Raw genomic sequence first — 21659 nt, forward strand, 5'->3', positions numbered from 1 at the left:
GTCGCCGCGTGATTGACACCTTCTGGAGCGCCGGTGACAAGACTCGGTGTCGGGGCGGGTCACCAGGGATCTCGCAAGGAAGAGAAAGTGCGTGTTTTAGCACATTAATGTGGTGTTTCTCATCGGAAAATGTGGTTGACTGCTATTTTGTGAGGTTGATTTTGTGTCAGCACAAAGTGCTAAAACTCGGTTTTCAATGTTACTACTGAAAGACAGATTGTGGCCTTTTTTAAATGTTCAATATTAGTGGATTTTGCGTGCAAGACAAACCCAATTCTTCTTGTTATCTATTTAAAAATCATCCTCCCTCAAGATGAAATGAACGAGAAAATTCAGAGTTCTTGAAAGTTTCTGGCAGACAGGGGAGACAACCTCAGATAGTAGACTGACTGCTCAAGCAAATGATCAGAATTCCTGTCACACATAGTTGCACTCCTGTGGCTGATTATAATTCTTGATGCCTCTGTACAATTTGCCTTGATTGAGGAGCATCTTGTATTTTTTCCCTCTAATAAAACTGCCCTCTTGAATCCAAAAGGACACGTGGTTGAGAAGGAGAAACCTTGCTCGAATGCCAAAAGCAATTCAACGATGCTATTGGAAATGCACACGGCTCTGGCTATCCACGTCCTTGCTATGTCTCAGATTTAGTCTAAAGGCCTTGAATTATCTTGCAAGGAAATGTATTTTGTGACCAGACCTGACCCTAATTTCCAACAACTCTCATGTGGATCATTACCGGGCTGGAACAAAGTAGCGAAAGTCTGCGTCAAAGACTAATAAGATATTCCACGAGACCCTGAACAGCAAGTTCTGTTTTAGAAAACTTCCAGATGGAAGTTTGGATGAAGCCAAAAGAGAGAGTCAGGGGTCAGGTTCTGGTCAACCGAAAGCCAGTCTGTCAAAATAAAACATACAGTTAAGCGCGTTGATTCCCAGAACGTCTGGAAAGAACTAAAATAACTCCATTAATGGCCTGGCTGATGTCTCAGCCTCTGACTTCAGGTTTAAATATCTGAATGTGTGGTGTAATAAGGAGCTCCAAGGCTGGAATAGAACGCTCTGGTTTCGCTGGGGTCAATATGGATTCCCAATAAAAAGAGCTTTGAGACAGAGGATGGTTAACTGCTCGCGTCCTCGCCACCTCCAAAGCTGCCCACACTGATTGTTTGGACTCGGATTGTGTTTGTGCATCGCACAACCCAGACAGGTTCTCAGCCACAAGAACCTGATGGTGACACGGTGCAACAAATGATCAATATGGATATAGTGAGAATTGTAGATGCCATTGAAATTGGATTTTATTTTGATTAAATCCCACTATTGGATGGAAACACTAGTCCCCAAGGACTCCGTCAAACTCAAATAATTTCTCACTAAGACAGACAATCGAGTGATGCTTGTTCCATCACTTTGAATAATTTATATCAAAAAACCCAAAAACTGGCTTTACGCTGCGCTTTACTCCAGTCACGAATTTTCCAGAGTGACTGTGAACCGGGTTAAAAACAAACAATCCAAGAAAAACTCCCTGAGGAGTGCCACTGGAATGACAAATCTGTGTTTTTTGCTGCTTTTCCCAGAGACCTCCTGGTCCGAGAGACACCAAACGCTGTCTGAGTAAGTGACAAACTTGTCTCCCAAGACATCGTGATGTTTATGCTCGTTCTACTGGAACAGAAGGATGAAAACAAGGGGGGAGGAGCCGAGAGTTGAAACAAATCGGGCAGAGATATTTTGACAATGCGAGAAAGGTGATGGAGAGATGAGTCATGGACATTGTGGTAAGATGGAGCGAGACAGGAGGGAGGAAGACCGGGGGGTGGCTGCTTGTGCCTCTGCTCTTTCAGACTCCTTGGCAGCCTTCTGCTGATGAGGGCCGATAACTCCCCGCAGAATCTCCTCAGCTGAGTCACATGAGACTGGCTCCTCTGTAATAGTGTCTGACAGATCAGCCACAGTGGAACTGACACAGATGCTCCTTTTTTCTTCGGGAGGGACGACTGACACAATTCTATATCAGTTCCCATGTCTCGCTTCAGATGGCTGAAGGAATCATTAACGATCCTAACCAAAGCGCCCACAGAAGAGCCCGCATCGGGCAGGTGGCAACAGGCCACACTCAGAATAGAAGCATTCTAAACGAACCTCATCAATATCCAATATCCTTGCAAAATACAAGGAAGAGCACGGTTACATTTTTAGCATTATTTTGGTCTAGGGCCGAGGAGCCGGTATTTATTAAAAAGGCCGATTCTGGCAAATGTCAAATGTTTAATCAAGCGATAATTACGCAAGAAAGCTTTGCGTGGAATCAGCCTTTTAAACTCGAATGTGGAAAAAACATAGCACTCACACGATGACCCTGGGATGCAAAAGAAATGAAAAAGAAATGATAAATCCCAGTTGTGGTGCACTGCGGTGAAAAAAAACACAGCTTCTTTGCTGAAAGCGGTAACTGCGAGATTGTAGCTTCAACTCCTGAGCTTTTCCGCTGTTTTCACATCAGTTATTACGGGCGGGCACGCGGGCTTACAATGGCATACTTTTAAACTGCGGCAAGAAAGATCTCCCTGTGAGGTTATGTTTATCTTGTATGTGCTCCGGTTGTAAATTGAATATAGATGTGTGCACATCGGCAGTGAAAGCCAGAGAGAAGGTGCCTCCACGTCCTCATCCAATTCTCCAAAATGGTGATTTTCATACATTTTACACTTTTACAATACAAATGACTACGATGTCGTACATTTATATACCAACATCCTAAATATAAAATAAAGATGACCCCCCCCCCCCGTATGGTCTGAGTCCTTTATTGATACCACTGGGTGATCGACTTGCTCTGACCTCGCTCCAAGGTCCAAGTCGGAGGTCCAAGTTTGGCCATAAAAAGCCTCATTTGTTGAGCCTTCAGAAGTGTTTTTTTTTTTTTTGTTCAAAGATATTGTGTTCAAACAGCGGACAAGCTGAAAACAGACACAGCTGTGTCCACAGCATAAAAAATGAAGGTGTGGGAGAAATATGTTGATATTTACAGAGTAGCACAAACTCTAGTCTCTAAAGCTGCTCCACAGTCTGTTTCAATCAGGCCACAAATGTGCATGTGACTCAGATCCTTGTCATGTGGGCTAATTTACCTCGCTAATAATAACACCACTCTATATTTTGTCAGCCTTTCTCATGCTAGGCGGTATGGACGACACCGTGGAGATTTACACCACAGGAACAAGTGATACATAAACTGCTGCTGTTTGGCTCCGTGGAACACGGATCAGGCTGATTACTGTATCTGTATCTCGGCTAGATCTCTTGCATTTAAAAAAGAAAACCATGCTTATCTTTGCGTAATAACAGGAAAACCAAATGCACCATTTTTATAAGGACAATGCTTTTGTATTGAGTAGCACTAAATAAACAGAATGAAGCAATTTTAATGTATTCCTGCTAATTGTTTCTGATAAATATCCCCAAACCTCTACAGACCATTTTCCTTCTGTATCGACTGACCTCACATGGACACAAAGACGGCTGTATTCACTCGCTAAAGGTAGCACGCGGTCTGGGATCAGAGCAGCACAAAGCCCACATACAAGAAGGAGGTGATTCAGATAACAGGATCTAACGGGTGGCAGCGTGGAGACCAGTCAAAGAGAGAGAGCCACGGAAGAATGGAAGAAAGAGGATTAAATGAGACAATCTAGTGCTTATCGTATTGTAAAAGAGGGATACATTAATTAGCTCAGCTAGAATGAAGGGCAGCTGGAATTGCCTTTTTTTTAATTATTAACTCAAGACAAAACTTTGGGCACAGTGTGACAAAAATCCTACCCTGTAAGCTGTTCGGCGAGGATGCAAAATAAAGGCGGAGTGTTCAGGCAGCCTGTGGTGTTTGTGTCAGCATGTGAAGCACCGGCGGCCCGTGTGTTCACCATGCGCGGATGGTGTGGCACAAAAAGCATTTTCACAAGCGCACTACGAAGGACGTGCCGCCCTTCCACACCCTCCCGCTACAGTCACATGAACCCGCATTAAATCTCAACCCTCTTTGAAGTGCTGCGAGCTGCAGCGGCGCGGCCATCACAACCCAAACATTAGGCGGCATCTGGCAGTGAAAAGCGCAGAGCAATTTGAGGTCGGGCATTACAACGAACCCTGGCCACATCAAACAGGCAGCGGGGGGCTTATGGAAGATCTCCTGTGCCGCCAAGATTATTCTTGATTTTCTGAATGCAACCTCAGTGCAACATCACGGTGGCTTAATGGACATTACCTCCAACGTGTAGCAGGCAGTCAATGGTTGGACCTGCCTCCTGAATACTAACTCAACTTTAATGTCTATGTCCGTCTGTGCAGACGACCCGAGTAAATACAGCAAATAACCTTTGGTAAAACCTTGCAACAGTAGTGCGAATGCAACTAGAACACGCGGGGGAAGAGTTGTTTCTCTCGGGGGAACTAACTTTTTATTACTTTCCTACTTGAAAAATATGTTTTCGATTTAAAGTCATAGTTCCACGATTTTGCGTTATATAAACTTGAACTAAGCTCAAAATGAGAGATTTGACAAGACGTATAAAAGTGCTCGTGTTATGACCTATTTCACCTGCGTTCCTACAAGTAATTCAGATTAGCGCTCAGGAATTTGTTGGACTTTATTATAATCATCATGTCAACAACATAACGGCTGTTTCTTTCAACAAGGACAGGATTTTTTTCCAAATACTATCGTCGGCATCATGAAAATGTTGAAATAAAATTCACCAGCTAGATGTCCTCTCAAACACAGTCAGCATCCTCTGCTAGGGCCTGCAGCCAGGAACCAGGCTTAATAACCCTGTGACATCACCAGGAGCCAGTAAGACTCTTGACATATTGCTGGAAAGATAATCTCCTCATAAAACCGAACATCTGTCTGGTGTGCTCCAAACCAGACTTGCAGGCAGATTTTCTGGTCTCATATGTTGCATGTGATCTATACTGTCCCTAATCCAGACATCCCTCCGTCATACCGCAGGACTCAGATGTGAGGCTGCTGCGCTCCTAAGGAAAAGGAATTTCTAGCGACGCTCTGGTATACTTAGCTCATTGGAACGTGTGCTAAAGCTGCCCCACCTGGAAGACTGGACCTACAGGCCTGTGACCATCGGCACTGAGCTGCAACTAATCGGGACACACACGACCCATCACATTACTTACATCTGCTGGGTTGCCACCTGTCCGTCATTCATCTGGAAAATCTAATGCAGGAGAAGCCAGGAAGCTATTTCGCCCCCCTTTGAATTGGGACATTTTATGGTGATCAGAAGAATAAGGAAACTTTATTGACTCCTATAAAGAGGAAAATGAATTCTGGGAATTTGGGAATTCTGTACCTTGCTCAAGTGCACCTCGGCAGCAGGGTGAAAAGCATCGATACCTCTCCCGCCATCTGCCCACTTTCCAATTTAAGCTCTGCAACAGGGACTTGAACCGGAACCTCCACTGATGCCTGGTCCCCTACAGAACCGTGCTAGCCAAACTTTAACCCTATAAGTTGATTTTGGGTGAAATGCCAAACACACCTGAACCCTGCAAAAGGTAACTTTACAAACCAAATATCGTTCAGCATCACAAGCCTGTATAAACACCGAATACCCCCCCGCCCGACCCAAGCAAACATCACAGCAGAACTCCAACGACGTTCGTTTGCCACTTTAAATTAATTGCTGTGATGAAACAGTAAAATAGTGACATTGAACCGACAATGACTGATGCAAAGGAGGAAGGACTGTGGGACTATTTGGAGATTTATTGTGCTACGACCAAAACAGACAATCTGGGAATAACAGCACTTTCCATCAGCTATTATGAAGAAATGTTTCGCAATCCATCAGAGTTTGACATTAGCTAAAAAAAAAGAAAAGAGCTGGCACTTTTATCGCTGCAGCGTGTCGCTCTGCAGAGGTTTCAGTTCAATCAGGGAGGGAAAGCGCTCACGCGAATCAGTGTGAGGGGAATCTAATGCATCTTGGCAATGAATAGTGCCCATTGATTGACCACGTTGAATCACTTCCTCTTCACAGAGCCCCTTGCGTGCTCTGCTCTTATTTTTGCATGTGTGAGATGTGTCCACCATCTATATTTTATCCTTCTGGAACGCAGTAAATCCATGCGTTTTTCTCCGCTATTTCCAGCGGGAGAAAAATTCCGAGGCCTATTTATATGACGCTGATTGAGAGCGACTGATCGCTTAAGGTGAGGCAAAAAGCAGTGGGCAAGGAAGGTCAACGTTTATTGACTGATGAAGCAAAGGCTACGACGCCGGCAACAAACAAACAGATACATAGCCGCGCTGACCTCAGACCCGACACATTAAGCCCGGCCTTGTTGGATGACCTGCTGTTTTCTGAGAGCATAAAGAGCGCCACGCAGTGACAGCAATATCAGCGCGAGATCTCCTGAAGAGGAATGGAACTGTAATGTCATTTATCTACAGGCTTCTGTTAACGCGCGCTTCAAGGGAAGTACGGAATTGAGATAAAAACCCGGTGACCGATTGAGCGCGAGCCCGCCTGGTGCCTGGCTGCGATGAGGGCGCGCTGATAAAAGGCGAGGGATGAGATCACGCGCCACGACCCGGACTTTCTATAGTTTGATTTATTTATCGCTCGGCCAGCATGCAAACGTTATTCCAAAATCAATAGGCGACGGGCTGATTGCTGGCTTTTTTATGGGGAGTCTGGTCTTAAAGTTAAGTATGAGTCATTATCAAGCGCAGCACATTTCCCCAGACTTACGCCATTAACATGGACCAATCACTGGTCTCTTAAACGGCCATGATGTTTATGAATAAGAGGAGTGGTCCAGCATTCAAGACAGGGCCTTTTACAATCAGCTATAAACTCTTTTAAGCTTCACCTGTAATTGAAGCTAGTGTCCAACAATAATGGGCCTTGCTTCTGGAAGCCCCGCCCCCCCCCAAACTTCCCGCATTGACGCTAGCGCTTCTGCGTCTGCACGGATGAAAGAGGAAGCCGCCTGAAAATAAAAAAGGACAGAAAAAACAGGCCTTACCTTAAAGTCGCAAATGCAGGTCACCATGTTTCCAATTCGTAGGCACTCGCCATCAAATTTGCAGGTGTTGGTGTCGCACAGGAACAGATCCGTGTCCCGGTCATCGAAACCTGGAGGATCAAACCGGACTTTGGTCAAGGCTCCTCAGTGACTCAGCAACACCGACCTGAGATCAGCCGATCTCACATCAACAGCTGATCTGAGATCAGTCACACAGAAATGTCCTACCTGTGTGATCACCTGTCAAGAACAACATAATCTCTAAACGTCACTAAGTGAAGGCAACACAGCATCTTTATCTTCTTTATCTTCTCCACCTGTGATAATTGCAGGAGAGGAGCCTCTGCCTCAGCACTGTTTTCCTTTATCGCATGTGAATCTGGCTACGATTTGGCCGTGTGCTGATATCTCTGGGTGTTGTCCTTCACAGACAAAGCTGCGAACCATCCGACACTGCATCCATTGTCCTTACGAGGTATCAGGAGCAGAAATGCCAAATTTCCCTTGAATATAATGCAGCCGGAGATTGCATTAATTGAATAAAAGAAAACAGACCCACATGGATGAGAGGACGGCTAACTGAGCTAGGAACCAGCGCGACCCGGCTGCCTGAGCTCCCTAACATTCCGTGCTAATCACTCGTGTTCAAAGATCCACAAAACAGTTTGTTCTCAATTTGTTTCAGGTCATGCTTTACGGCATTTTGAAAATGTCTTATAACTCAGCTGCTATTCACGCAAAGTATTTGACATCTGTGACTGATTGGTTGAACAAGCGACACATGCGGCACATGCTCATCGCTCATCTGGGGCGGTGGGGGGGTGGGGGGGTATCTCTTCAAAGTTAAATGTCAGGCTATTTCTAATTAACCTTATTTAAGCCACCTGCGGTGAGAACAAAATTTCCCTGATTGTGGATTGAGCAGGATTGAAGTTGTTTTCCTGCAGTCGGTTCCGCTTCTATAGGGAGCACAAACGTCAAATCTGGCTCGATTGTAAATCAGTTTTGAGGACAAATCAGCGGCCTTCTTAGAGTAATTAAAGCACTTCTCCGATTCCCCATCATCTGTTCTGGAGCAGTTTTAATCTGCAGGGTTGCTGCTGCTAATACTAAAGAGCTCTACTCTTTAGGCTCTAAAAGCATGAAGTCCTTAAAAAGCTCGTCTTTATGACTTGAAGGAAACTTTAATGGCAACGTCCTCATCTTTGCTCCGTTTATCCTGGATAAAGAGAGCCAGTTTACAATCCTCTTCACACGTGTCTTAGTATAATGGGCACTTGGAGACTCAACACCTTCTGTAAGCTAAATGCAATAACCGATGTCCCTCTTGACTTCAAAAAGCCATCCTTGGCATGGAGGAAGCATGTAATAATACCCCACTGAAGAGGAGCGCCGATGATAAAATGAACCTGCTATTTTCCCGGGCGCTGAACGATCATAAAGCGCAACCTCTCTGTGCGAATATGCAATCACCGGACCCAAGAGCGGTGACATGAGAGGTCTTGACACTGGGGGAGTGGGGATGGCACAAAGCCCACACTGGAGGGGCGTCCCGAGCAGCCTGGAAAGCCACAAGAGAGGCGACTGTGGTGGCACCTGCCCCTTTGACAATCCTCTCCAGAGGATATTATGAGGATCACAATCATGCTCGTCGCCATGCAGGTGACGGGAGATAACCTGCTTTTGTGAAATAAATACAAGGGACTCCGTTGATATCTGCTAATTTAACATGTTTAAGGCTAAGGGTAATTACATCTTTACAATTGATCCTCTGTATTTTTTTTTCCATTCTGTGATCCATCAGCTTTTGTTCATTGAATGAGCGCCTCACTTGACCCCTCAGGGGCGAGCAAATATTGCAGGAAGTGGTAACAGCTCAATCCCCATCATGTGTTCCTTCTCTTCTTTTCGATGGGTGTGTTTCATTCAAGCCACCTTTTTCCCCCCTCCCCATTTCGATCAATTCTAGCGCCCCCTCTGGAGACATATGGTACAACAAGCACGCAAAAATCACAATTTACTCACAATTTACAATTCACTCACTCACTTGACCTGAACGTGACAGGTCAGGTCTAAAGACATGCATTTAGACTTTCATTTAGCTGACCGAGCAAACAGGCGGTAAAAATACAGTTGTTTCGGGTCAGGTTGGAGCACATGGGATCTGGGAAGAAACGATCCAGTTCAAGATCTTTTAAATATTCATGGGGGCAAAATTACAACATAATTTTGAGTGACAAATGTTTTCGCGCGCTCCGACTGAACAGCACCCAAGAGTCAGAGTCACCGCTCCCTTTCCCTCGCGGGAAGTCGCAGGAGCTAAATGACCCCACGGCCTTCTGTGTTTTCATCTCTCTGCTAATAGAATCATTGTGTAAACCTCACATAAATTCTGTCTTTTCCAGCATCTTGGTTCGATTGAAATCGCCCTCCATGGTGCCATAAACGGTTCCTGGAAGCTGGCTGCCGTGGAGCTGAGGTTAGGTCGTGTCAGAGGACTGGAAACCTTACACTTCCTGCCGCTGCCCCTCCGTTCCAGGGGAAGATTACAGTCAGCTGAATAATTAACGAAAACAAGCTGGCGAACATCAAATATTGAAAAGGTGATGTTTGTGTGCTAACAATTAGGATGGCAAGTGGAGCACTTCCTTAACAGAAGGCGAGGCCTCAACCAAATGCATTTGCCACCCACCTACAGCAGCTACCTGGAATTTTCCAGCACTAAAAAGGAAGAGGAGCCCTGCCCCCTGTTTCAGGCATTGTTCTGATCAATTATTAAATCGGCTAAATTAATAATGAAGGCCGAACCACCACAGCGGTGAAACATCCGCTCTCGACCTTTTTCTCTGGGTGTTTTGTCTAATTTGCAACAGGTTTTCGAATGTTTGTCACGGAGTCAGGTACAGTTAATCCCTCGTTACATAAGGATATTAAAAGGCAGAAGGCAGTGGGCCTGAAAGCAATCACATCATCATCCTGTCCCAGTAAGCTCAATCATTCTGGTTTAAGGTCTTTTAGACCTTCTATGGTCACATATAACCGAGCTGCACAACTGTGCACTGAAAACCGGCTAACGTTAGCAGCCTGTGGCCCCTCCCACCGGGATTCTTTTTCATGTTCCCTTGCTGCCTTTGTTCCAGGGTGGGCAGGATTTGAAGGAAGTAAATGTGACCCCCGTATTAACAAATCTTGGAGGCAAATGGCCTATTTTCTCCAGACCACTTGCAATTCACCCCATTTGATGGGATTTACTGGGAGCTTTGCGTAGCCCACGCTCATCCCTGCCATTCCAACTATCAAAGCATCGCGTCGCTTTTCATAGCTAACAAAAGCCATCAAGAGCTCTGCGAAGGGCAGATTGTGGCCTCTGAACGAAGGCATTCTCCCTCACGAGGAGTGCGAAATATCAGACAATAAATAAAGAGGTGGGTGGGCGTTCACAGGGGAGCCCCAGTGTAATCTCTGCAAATCTGAATGAAAAAGAGGCCGTGACTGAAGGTAGGAATGGACTCGGAAGCACTAATCTGGTTGCCTTAAACGCAGTTAAATATTAAAAAAGAGATAGCTGCTTTTTTTTTGCCTGTCCACCTACTAAAGACAACACAGACGCTTCTCGCTTAGCGTCAGTGATTCGGGCCAAAATTTTACAGGCAAAATGCCACAAATGCTTTGACTGTGATAAATATGGCAAAAGTTGGGCTGATAAACATAAAATTCCACACATTCGCGTCGACCACTACGATCACTAAACCACAAAACAATGTATTGCTCTATTCTGACTAAAACCGGACTTTCATTGTAAAAATAAACATTGTTTTAACAAAACAAAATGGCGTTTTAGCTTTAGCACGCCCAGGTAATGCGACTGACAGCTGATTCCCTCCGGCCCGACTAGAACGGGGAGCGGTGTTCCGCGCTCCGAGCTCTGTGTCGGATTCCAACCCTGAAGTCCAACAACACATGAAAAGGTAACCAGACGAGCATTAACGGAAGAGTCCGGCCCAACCGTTGACGACTGGACTTCATTTTTAGGACGCCTAAAGAGACACACTCGCGCTTCATGCTAGCACGTTGCAGTCTGTGTTGTCATATGTCAAGCAGAACACTAAGAGGCTGAACGAGTGTATAAAGCTATCACAGCCGGTGCAACGATAATTTCAGTTATAAATCCCTTAAACTCCAGTGCATGTTTACTGGGACAGAGACAATCGTCCACTAGAACAGCTTAGCTGCCACCATAGCTCCACTAAGCTGTCCATGCAAACCCACTCGGTGTCAGAGAGCAACTGAAGAGGTTCTATAGTCAAGGCTCTGTCCACCAGGCCGGAGCTGGGGTCTGAGCCGGGTTTCTGCCCTGTGATGTGTGAGGAGCATTAGAAAGAAAACCTGCGTTAACCGTGTTGACAGCAAACCAGCAGAGACGGCAGTAGACATTTAAAATGGTAAAAAATACAAGTCGTGTGAGTTTCATTACGTACGCTGCCAAGTTTGGAATCTGGAGGGGGAGAAAAAAAACAATTATAAATGTGAGAGAACTCTTAATGATAACACCTAATGTGTAATGTTGTGGCTGCTGCCAGAAAATGTTTGACAGCTCAGTCAGCTTTTCTTAAATGCTGTGAAGGCTGTCTTTGACACGTTGATTCCCCGTACCTGACGACAGCAGCTAATCCACCGCGCAGACGTCACATCAGGAAGAACGGATCAATTTCCCTTTTCTGCACTTTCTCCACTCAAACATTCACACATTCCTTGAGTTCTTGTTTTTACCTCCAGCTTTAGCTAGGTTGCCTTTTCCTGCCGTTACACTGGTTGGACCAACAGCACCGCTGATCCACCTCTGCGCTCGCAACACAGCAGGAAATAAAATGGATTCGGGACTATTTGAGGCCTACTATCCCGCCGCCTTCGAGTCCTGAATGAGGGCCGTTCACGACCGTCCACAGATGCAAAACCAACAGAAAGCCAATCTTTGTCAAACTGTCTCTCCCCTCCCTTTTCCTTCTCTTTTTTTTGGCAGAACAGATTCTCCTTCGGTGCTGACACAAAGGCAGCACTGCTGAAGCCGGTGCCGTGCTTCCATCAAATTATTGCCTGTAATTATCTGCCTTAACATTTAAGGGACCGTGAACACATCTCCATAGTGTTGCATTCACTCTGGCCTGAAAACTGTCACTGCTACTGTTGATAAAAATGGCTCAATTTGTAGGACAGAGTGGACAATTAAGCCTCTAGTTGTTGTCGCTGTTGTTTTAATTACTGAGAGGTTTTTAATTTTTGTTCACAATACTGATCACCAAATATTCCATTTATGGAATAGAGATAATGTGTTTTTATTCCAGCGGAGAGGAAACACTTAAGACTAATCTAAATTGTGTCCCTGGCCAACTCTAATTAAAACATTTTCAAGACTGTCAATCAGCCACTTGGTGTTGAAATATTGACAGACTTTTTAATCATGTTTATGAGGCTGGGACCATTAAATGGTTCCCATTTTTTGCACCAAATGTCCAAACACTTGTCAAGACAGCCGAGTTTCCTTCAATCCTCTGCTGCACACAATTAACGGTGATTAATGGTGATTTTTATAACCTGTTAAACCCCCCCCCCACCCAGTTGCAGGCTGAAAGAACAACAGCAAATTTCCCCCAAATCCCCCGCCACTCGTCCCATTTCATTCCATTCTTACGACTGCTACAAATCCAAACTTTGCTATGCAGATGAGCCGACAGCGTGCTGGAGCCAGAATCTGGAAAACTATCTCAGATGTTTGTGATCTGAAATCCGCCTCCACCCACATGACGTCCGATGTCGATCAATTATGATATCAGGGCTGCAAAAGTCCGCGGATGTCTGCAAGCGACGGGAGCTATTTTAAGGGCTCGGACAGGCGACGGGAGAAATATATGGCGGCAAAGAGCTGATTTACCGAGGGAGGCGAGGCTCCGTGCTCTGGAGCCCGGTCCGCTGCTCGCCTGGCTCTGCGCGCCGAGGACGGAGCACAAGTTTACAGCTCGGTGCTCCATAAATCAGTCGGCTGCGTTTATATTCAAACTGCGGCTAGATTAAACACCTATAATTCCCAACACGCTGATAAAAAACAGCTCTACTGGTGCAGACGGGTTTGGGTGCTGATACATTGCTGAAGCCGTCGCCTTAAGCGGAGTTGAGCACGAAGGTTTTACGCTCACTGTCAAAAGTCGTCGTGTCGCGTAAAGGTTCCGCGTCTGGAATAACTGTGGCGCACGTTAACTTGGAGGCACCCATTATTTTACCTTTCCGTAACGGAATTGATAAAGTGTGCCTTTTTGGGGGGGTTAATTACGCGATGATTCGTTGCGGTGAACGCGTCGCCGTTAACCCGACGCGGTTAAACGCACATGATTTAAACGAAAAGGCATCTGCGTCTCCCCAATGCGCCCCAGAGGCGGGAGCCCCGCCACACGCGCCAAAACAACCCGCACACGCGTCGCACATTTACTGCAATATGTTGAAGTGTTCCTCTAAACTTTGACGCGCTCATCGAACGCACTTCCAGACGCAGACAGACACACACATACGCGCGCACACAGAAGTGAGCCATGTGCCGCGTCTGGGAGTGAGGGAGACTCTCACCGGAGCAGTTCCAGCCGGTCGGCGTCTGGCAGTCGCTGAGGGAGGATGGGAAGGCGCGCAGTTGCTCCACAGGTAAAGTGGCGAGAAACGAGACGAGGGTGATACGGAACCAGCCTCCCGCTGCCCCGTTCCACTGGCGCAGCCGCCGGGGCTCCTGGATCGGTACCTGCGCCACCACGCACGGACCCATATCTCACTGGTCCCGATGGCACAGGCGAGGTGGGGAAGAGACGCGCAAAGACAACTCCAATCCCAGCAGGCTGAGCGGGGCGCTTACAGGAGACCAACAACGCAGCATTTTCCGTGCGACACTGCGCGCCCCATGAAGCAGTACCGAGTGAGTTCCGCCCGATCCGAGGGAGGTTGCTGCAATCAGAGGAGGGGTGGTGGCTGGATGAGGAATTGGTAGTGAGCGATGGAAGAGGTCGTGTGGGATGGAGTCGAAGGGAAAAGTTGGCAGGCAAACAAGAGGGCTTGGGAGAAGGATGCTCGAGGATGAGTAGGGAAGGGGGGGGGGGAGATGGGAAAGCAGAGGGTGACACTGAAAGGAGGCACTCTTTAAACCCGGAGGGTGGCGGCTGAAGATGTATCCCACGGAAAGGGTTCGGAGGCGGCTCTGGGAAATAGTATCCACGGGTGAAACGAGCAGCGGAGCGGAGCGGTCTTCCCGTTCACTCTGTATGTGCGCTGCGTTCGCAGGCGCAATGACTCCCTCCCTCCCTCCTTCCCTCTCTCCCTCCTCTCTCTCTCTATCTCTGCCCCCTCTCTCTCTCCCTCCCTCCCTTTGTCTCGCTCTCCCCTCTTCCTCTCTACCTCACCGCCTCGTTTGTGATCACGTTAATCACAGTATGAGGTGAGGAGAGAGGAGATGATCCTCCTGATCAACAGAATATTTCAGGGGGGAAAGTCGGCAGACCTGGGAACGGTCGCCTGCGCCGCAGACAGGGAGTTAAAGGGTGCCTTCCCTGCCTTTGTAATTGGCCAGCAGCTTTTAAAAAGTCCACAAGAATCGATTCGTCCAGCCCAGCCCGTGATAATTGCCCCGTTTTGAACCGGCTCTGGTGCTATTTCTGTCTGTCTCCCCCCGCAGCCAACCCGAATAGATTCCAATATTATTCAGAGGGTTTAGGACGCAATGTCATGTGGAAGAACGGATGGAAACAACTGGATGATCAACCTTGGCATTAAATTCCTGGAATGTGTGCAGCGGCACGGCAACTTAGAGAGGGTGGGAATAACGTCAGGATGAACACTGCAGCTCTTTGAACCGAGCCACGCGCAAAGAAAGCCTTTATGCCCAAGAAACAAAGGCATTTCTGTTCCGGCCTGCCACCGCTATAAATACTCTTGACCTCATGATATTCAGGAAGCGACGCTGTTGTTGCCTGTAAACAAATAAAGCATTTGAGGCTTTTTACTTAAAGATCATTACATGAGAATGGCTATCATTTGTCACCACTAATGGGGTTCATGACACCAGCCGCGCACAAATGCACACTTAAACAGAAGCTTTTTTCTCTCTTATTTTGTTGTTAAAGTGAAGAAAAAAGGCTCTCTCTCCCCCTCTCTCTTTCTCTCAAACACACACGTTTTTAATCCAATTTCAACCCACCTGTAACCTTGGCTTAACTACGTTTATCCCTACTCTATATACTCCCAGGTCAAGACCCCCAAATGTCAAAATTATATATATTTATATCTCCAAGCTTCTCAACAATCAGTGCCAGATAATTGGCTCTCAATTATTTAATCAAAGTACCCTGTCCAGGACATTAACTCCACTCTCCTCTTGTTTCCTGCGTTGCTTTTACAGCCGGCCACGTATTCCAGTCCGTCCTGTGAGCAAACAAGAAAAAAAGAGGAGTCTCTTCAACTCCTGCAGGCAGCCATTTACAGCAGGAACGCTCTGATAAACCCATTGTACTCAAACTGCCCAGTGCCGAGCAGCAGGCAGCCAAAGCGATAGAGTGGCAGATTAATACAGTCAAGCATCCAGCAGAAAAGATATATTTTCTTCGGGCATTGTTGGGAGTAAAAGAGGGCTCACAGGATAGCAATATTTGGCAGTAAACCTTGTGAGAATGCCAACCCTTGTCCTCGGACGGACATTTTGCCTTGTTCTTTGGCATGTGTTGAGGTTTCAAAGATGCTCTCTTGATAAATGTTTGTATTGGGCAATAATTCAGCAGCCATAAAGATGTTTGCACCTACAGCTGCCTCAGATACGTTCTGAAAAAAGTGCGTGTCCTGTTGGAAACTACACTGGTAGTATTGTATCCATATACCAGTTTAATCGGTTTTTCCCTGGGCCATTTCCCATTGTCCCACCAATATTTGCTGAAAGCCATCCATTAAAGCCTGCGTATTTCTGCTGACAAGCGAATGCAACGAGTGAAAAACACACGTCCCTGGTGGGAGGAGTGAAAGCGGAGAGGCGGACGGGGATGGAGGTGACAGCGGTCCAGACGGAGAGAGGAATCGAGGAGCAGCAGTTAAATGATGAGCTGAAAGCCCCCCAAAAAGTTTTGAGGAGGTCTGAAGCAAATTAGAACAACTGGGATTGTCGTGATGAACAGTGAACTTGTGCTGATTGCAGTGCTCAAGAACCTAAAATCAGCCGTAGTTTAAAATAACCCCCCCCCCCCCCCCCCCCTAAAGTAGCACAGAGGACGTGTCACACAAGCATGTCAGCGGCTTCAATCACAGCGTGATGAGGCGCTGTAACAATGATTTGGCTAGTGCATGTCTCACCAAACACACATACACCCTTTCAATCATGAACACACTTGTGCACGTGGGTCATCTTTCAGCACTAGTTGCATTATTGCTGTAAATGTTCCGCGTGATACAAAGTCGGCCTCTAGATTTACAAAAATTGAGGATTTATTAAAACTTTAGGCTAATCATGGCATTAAAAAAGATCAATCATCAGATATCTGATACAGTCGAAAGTGTTATTACAGAATACCCTCTCAGGAGATGGTGTACATTTCAGCAAGTCAGAAATCTAATTACCCTTTAGCTAGCGGCTAGGCTGCACTTAGGCTGACCCTCCACTCATGATGTCTGCATGGACGTCAGTGATTCCAGGTCAGGTATTCCATCAGGCTAATACAGAGATAAATGAGTCAGAGACTGTGGAGGAAATTGTTCCGCCCATTGTTAAGCCTCTTCTGCTGCAGATAAGGTTCGAGATGGAGCTTTACTTGCAGAATCCACAGTCCATGTTTCTTTTAGATTAAACAAAAGCAACCTGGGCCACACCCATCGGTCCTGGAACAACGTTTTCAATGACTGGAGTCATGTGTCGTAGCAAAAAGAAACTTTCATGTTAAACAAACACCCTGAGAACTTGAAACAAACACTCTTAACCTCAACCCATTTGTCATTCTAATAAGATAAACACAAAATTGTATAGTTCTCCTTAAACAAACCTTCCACTAAAGATTATTAAACCTGTTTGGAGGGGGAATAAAACAAAATCACATTGCAGTGCACCGGAACAGACATTAGCCCCATCCTAAAGCGGTGGGTATATTTATTCCTATGTCTGCCGATTTAATGAGGACAGCGAACATTAATAAACAACGCTGTAAATGTGCCACTTGGCCAAGAGTCTATTCTTCATCCTTAGCACCAAGACGGATTCTACAGTCAACCCAGAATAGTAAAAGAATCATGGAATTCAAGTGCGAACGTGCTGAAAAGGGTCATGAATGTAATTAAGAAGAGGTGCTTTTCTGGAGAGGTGAGTTTTGTCACAGGAGAGTAAATGTGAAGCATGTAGGAGACGCCCAGTGAATTAATAATGTCATGTAATTCACAGCTTCTTTTCCACACCTCAACATGGACATTTGCATTTAGCTATAGCTCTTCCGTTAGTGTTAACATTTATGCCAGCTAATGGCCCAAAGCCCTCCAGTTCATCAGCCTGTGTGGGTTGTATGTCAGAGGACACACATGGAAATCGTGTGTGTTCTAACAGGGCGTCCGAGCCCAAAACTGCCACCGGATATTTTACACTTTCTGCCAGTAAAAGAAAAGAGTTTATTAATGTTGGTAGTCCGTCGAGCGTTCGGAGCGTTCCTACGTTGAAAAACCAATTTGCATGCTCCCCGTCCTGGGAGGAGTTTAGTGAAAATACCAAATTAAAACAATGTGATCAGGAAAAAGATTAAATCCGGCGCAGGACAATGAGTGAGGAAACACACCGAAAAGCATATTACTATAATGTGTTAAACAAAAAAAAAAAGTTTTTTAAACCTTTGATCAAATTGGAGATGTAGGGAGTAATTTTGGAATCAAAAATGACCCTCCTAAAATAAAACAATCACATCAATATCAGTTCCTTTTATCGTAGAATAGTGTGTTTATATGTGTTAGCAGCAGTTACACCCCTCTGGAACAGGACAGGACAAATTAATCTACCACCAAACTATCCAGGAGTTAACTGGTGATCAGTCGGCCGTCCCTCACAGGAGGACAGGGGTTCAAACCCTCATATTAGCTTGGTTATCTATATTGGTTATAAGCCATGGTGCTAACATGGTCACAGTTTCTTAACGCTTCTGCTTCGCTCACCAGATCAAACACAGCTTTATGTGGGAGGCAGGAGCTGTACAGTAGGGCTACGCTCCAGCGGACAAATGAGGACTTTGTGAAGTCGGAGGAAAAGCCTGGCTGTGAATTCCGAATAAGATGCTCTAAAAAAAAGTCCAACACAAATTAGGACTTTCATTTATTTGCTCAAAGACACGTGATTTAATCAGGAAGATGGAGATTTAACCTCACTGGATGTTGACGCTATATAAATTCTGTGTACATTGATCAGGAGCACAATCTCCACCCATATGTCTGAAGAGATTCGTTTTAAATAAAAGGCAATCATTTATTATAGTTTATCGAATTTTGCCAAATTTATTGAACGACTGCAGTTGCTGTGGAATAATGACATCAGACATCAAGATGGTAGAATCTGCTATTACAACGCGCACACACACACACACACACACGCACACACACACACACACATGTCCTTGTATCTATACCTTTGTAAGGACTTTGCATAAATACAATGCATTGTCCAGCTCCCCAACAATCCCAAGTACCCCCCCCCCCCCACCCAATTATAATCTGAAACTTAAAACCACATCTGAAACCTAAAACTCTCTTTTAAATTTGATGCCACCAGCCACAATGTCCTCACTCACCAAACATGTCCTCACTTTGCATGCAGAATGAGCGCTATGGTACCCCATATGTAGCAAGAACACACGGGCACGCACGCACACACACACACACAAACATGCCAAAAAGTAATAAAAACACATCCTCATCCAGTTAAAAGTGCATGTGGGCAGATGACCAGATAATAACCAGTCCATGCACAGTAAGGGTGCAGCGTGAGATGCATGAAAGACCATGCAGGGACGTCACAGAGAGAGCGTGGAAGTCGTTTGAAAAGTTTGTTAAATGTGAAAAGCGAGAGAACAGAGAGCTGCGGCGCGCTTCCATCTGCTAAAACTGCCATGATCAGAACATGATCTTGTGTCAGTGAAGCCAGATCGGCGGTGGGCCCAGTAGGCACATCTGCATGTGTCCACATCATCTGTTGACACTGAACAGCCGATTAGATTCCGCACAAGTGTCCACAGAATCTGGCGACTTTTATTCATGCGACCGTCTTCGCTCGTTGTCTCTGGTCTTCCGCATGGTCTCTACATCACCACTTCCTGTTTCCCCATCGGCAACAGTCACTCTTCTCGATCCTTGGCGTTTCTCCTGACTAAAATGTGAGATTGATTAGACATTATAACTATTAACAAGTCAAATCGTTGACACAAACGCATATTACATGAGCAGCGCATGACAAATGCACTCAGCCAAAAGATGCCCCCAACAATCCTCTAAACAATAGACTATCAGCTCAGCTAACACGCTGTAGCATTTGAGCTTTGGAGTTTTTTTTCACGCGGAAAAGTTCTCACGCACACTTTATTTTTCCTGAATTAATTTGCTTTGTACATATGAAAAGAGGATGGGGCATCAGACTCTCAGGCAAAGCCATTCACTCCATGAAATATCCATCATAAATATCTCAGCGTGCGCTCTGTCGGATGGATGTTAGCTGGGATGGATGAGAAAGTAGCTTTATCCTTTCTTCCCACTCACGGGAACTAATAGAGTTTGCCGGAGGGTAATGGCCTGTGGTGAAGGAGGAAGTATCGTGAAGTTAAACCACTCGGTGGACACTCACACCTAAAAACACCACACTGAAATATGATCTCTTCCAATGTTGTGTGAGGGTAAAACCACAGTTCCCGACTGTTCGGATACTCTTATGGAGCTGCCACTGCCCTCACGGGTTGATTTTAACATTTGGTTAGAAGGAAACATCCTCCAGGCTGCGATATACCTCCGTAATCTCCGATTTTTGTTGTTGATTTCGTCCCATTTTCTTCTCTTTTACACAAATGAGTGGGCTGCTAACTGAAGATCTCGCATCATTGGGGGATCTGTATAGTAAACCACGATTTATTCATCTTTGTTTTAGTATTTTGAAGCCTTGGTTCCACCAGGAGGGAAATATTTTTAGCTTTAATGCAAATTTTAGCCCTCCCCGATGCTGCTTCGCCCCCCACGAGGAGTTTTCAGAAGCGGAGCTGCTGCCCAGTGTTGTTGATTTGTTGAGGTTCGGGTTCGATTAAGTATTCTGATCTTTGTGCCTTTACGTAGGGCGGGAAAGCTGCATATTTAAGCATCGCATTAATAGTCTGTAAAAGCGCCTCTGTTTTGGAGTCTGCCATTGCTGAGTGTGGCCTCCTGTCAGATCGTCTCCTCCTTCTGTCAAAAGACATCAAAGTGAGCAACAAGAGGTCGCAGAAGTCTCCGAGATTTGCATTCGAGTTCTACGAGATGTTCCAGAAGAGTCTTGAAACTGCCAGGTCTGAATCAATATTTAGGAATAAAGTGAGATCTTCACCAAATGTTAAGTAGTGTGGCCATTACACGTCTCCCCTCCATCCACAGCGTGACATCAGAGTGAATAATACTCCTTTTAAAGATTTGAAGGTAGCATTTTTTATTAATGTACATGAGTCTATGTCAACATCATGGTGTGTGTGTGTGTGTGTGTGGGGGGGGGGGGGGTCGTGTAGCAGGTGAGACAGGGAGACTATTAAACATGTGAAATCTGACAGAGCTGGAGAGGATCTGCAGACGGGAGTCTCAGAATATTCCCAAAACAACATGAGGTTGTAACTGTTGGTGCTTCAACAAAGTTCCCAATGTCTTTTTTTAGCCCCCTGAAATTATTTGCAAAAATCAAAGCTGATACAGGGTTGGAAATGGTTTTCAACAGCCCACAACTTCCAGGTGATATTCCAGCCATTGCCCCGCGGCCACCATTCCTGAAAGAGTCACCTTTGTCTGCAAAGGATTGTGGGTAAGACATGTCGAGGAGCCACAAGCGGCACTCTTCACAGCTGACTGTATGAAGGACCCTTTGCTTTGTAGAATTCAGAGGATTCCAGGCAGAGAAGCAGCGCTTACGCAACAATGATGTAGGATCCTTTAACTTTGGCTGTTTGAGCCTTTCTTGACTTTGAAACTGTTGCGTATTCCCAGCAGACAGAACTTTTAAGCCGCTCCCGAGGTGCCTCTGAAGCGTGCTCCTGCGCTTCTGGAGAATTACAAGCTGACTCTACCTACTTCATATTCACCCATCAGGCCTTTATTTACATAAATGCATCTAGATATGCATCCACATGACACCTGGCACATAACAGCATGCATGTATGTGAGTAATTAAAGGTGGGCAGAGGAGGACGTGAGCATTTGTGTAACTTATTGCACACTCAGCCTGCATACAAAGTGTGCCACCCACACCTGCCACCACACAAACTGGCCGCCCATTACTGTGAACTGTGATTTTAATGAGTAGGTGCTGGGCACGGAGACAAAAGTCACCGAGCAGCTCATTCCTCCTGATT

General features: G+C 45.8%; 1 protein-coding gene across 3 annotated transcripts in view; it reads right to left on the reverse strand.

Annotated features, from left to right (window-relative positions):
• Window positions 1–14375, reverse strand: part of tmeff2a (transmembrane protein with EGF-like and two follistatin-like domains 2a) — a 64439-nt gene extending 50064 nt beyond the window's left edge. For 2 of the 3 annotated variants that reach the window (XM_057039907.1, XM_057039902.1), the window contains exons 1-2: window positions 13669–14375; window positions 7054–7163 (exon numbers count right to left, since the gene is read on the reverse strand). In XM_057039907.1, coding sequence (XP_056895887.1) covers window positions 7054–7163; window positions 13669–13858 — 300 coding nt within the window. In that variant the 5' untranslated portion in view covers window positions 13859–14375. Of the gene's footprint in view, window positions 1–7053; window positions 7164–7281; window positions 7724–13668 lie in introns of those variants that run through there. The other variant, XM_057039916.1, reaches the window with a different exon arrangement.
• Window positions 14376–21659: the final 7284 nt, after the last annotated feature.

Source organism: Takifugu flavidus, chromosome 1 (genome assembly GCF_003711565.1).
Source record: "Takifugu flavidus isolate HTHZ2018 chromosome 1, ASM371156v2, whole genome shotgun sequence".
Classification (NCBI taxonomy): domain Eukaryota; kingdom Metazoa; phylum Chordata; class Actinopteri; order Tetraodontiformes; family Tetraodontidae; genus Takifugu; species Takifugu flavidus.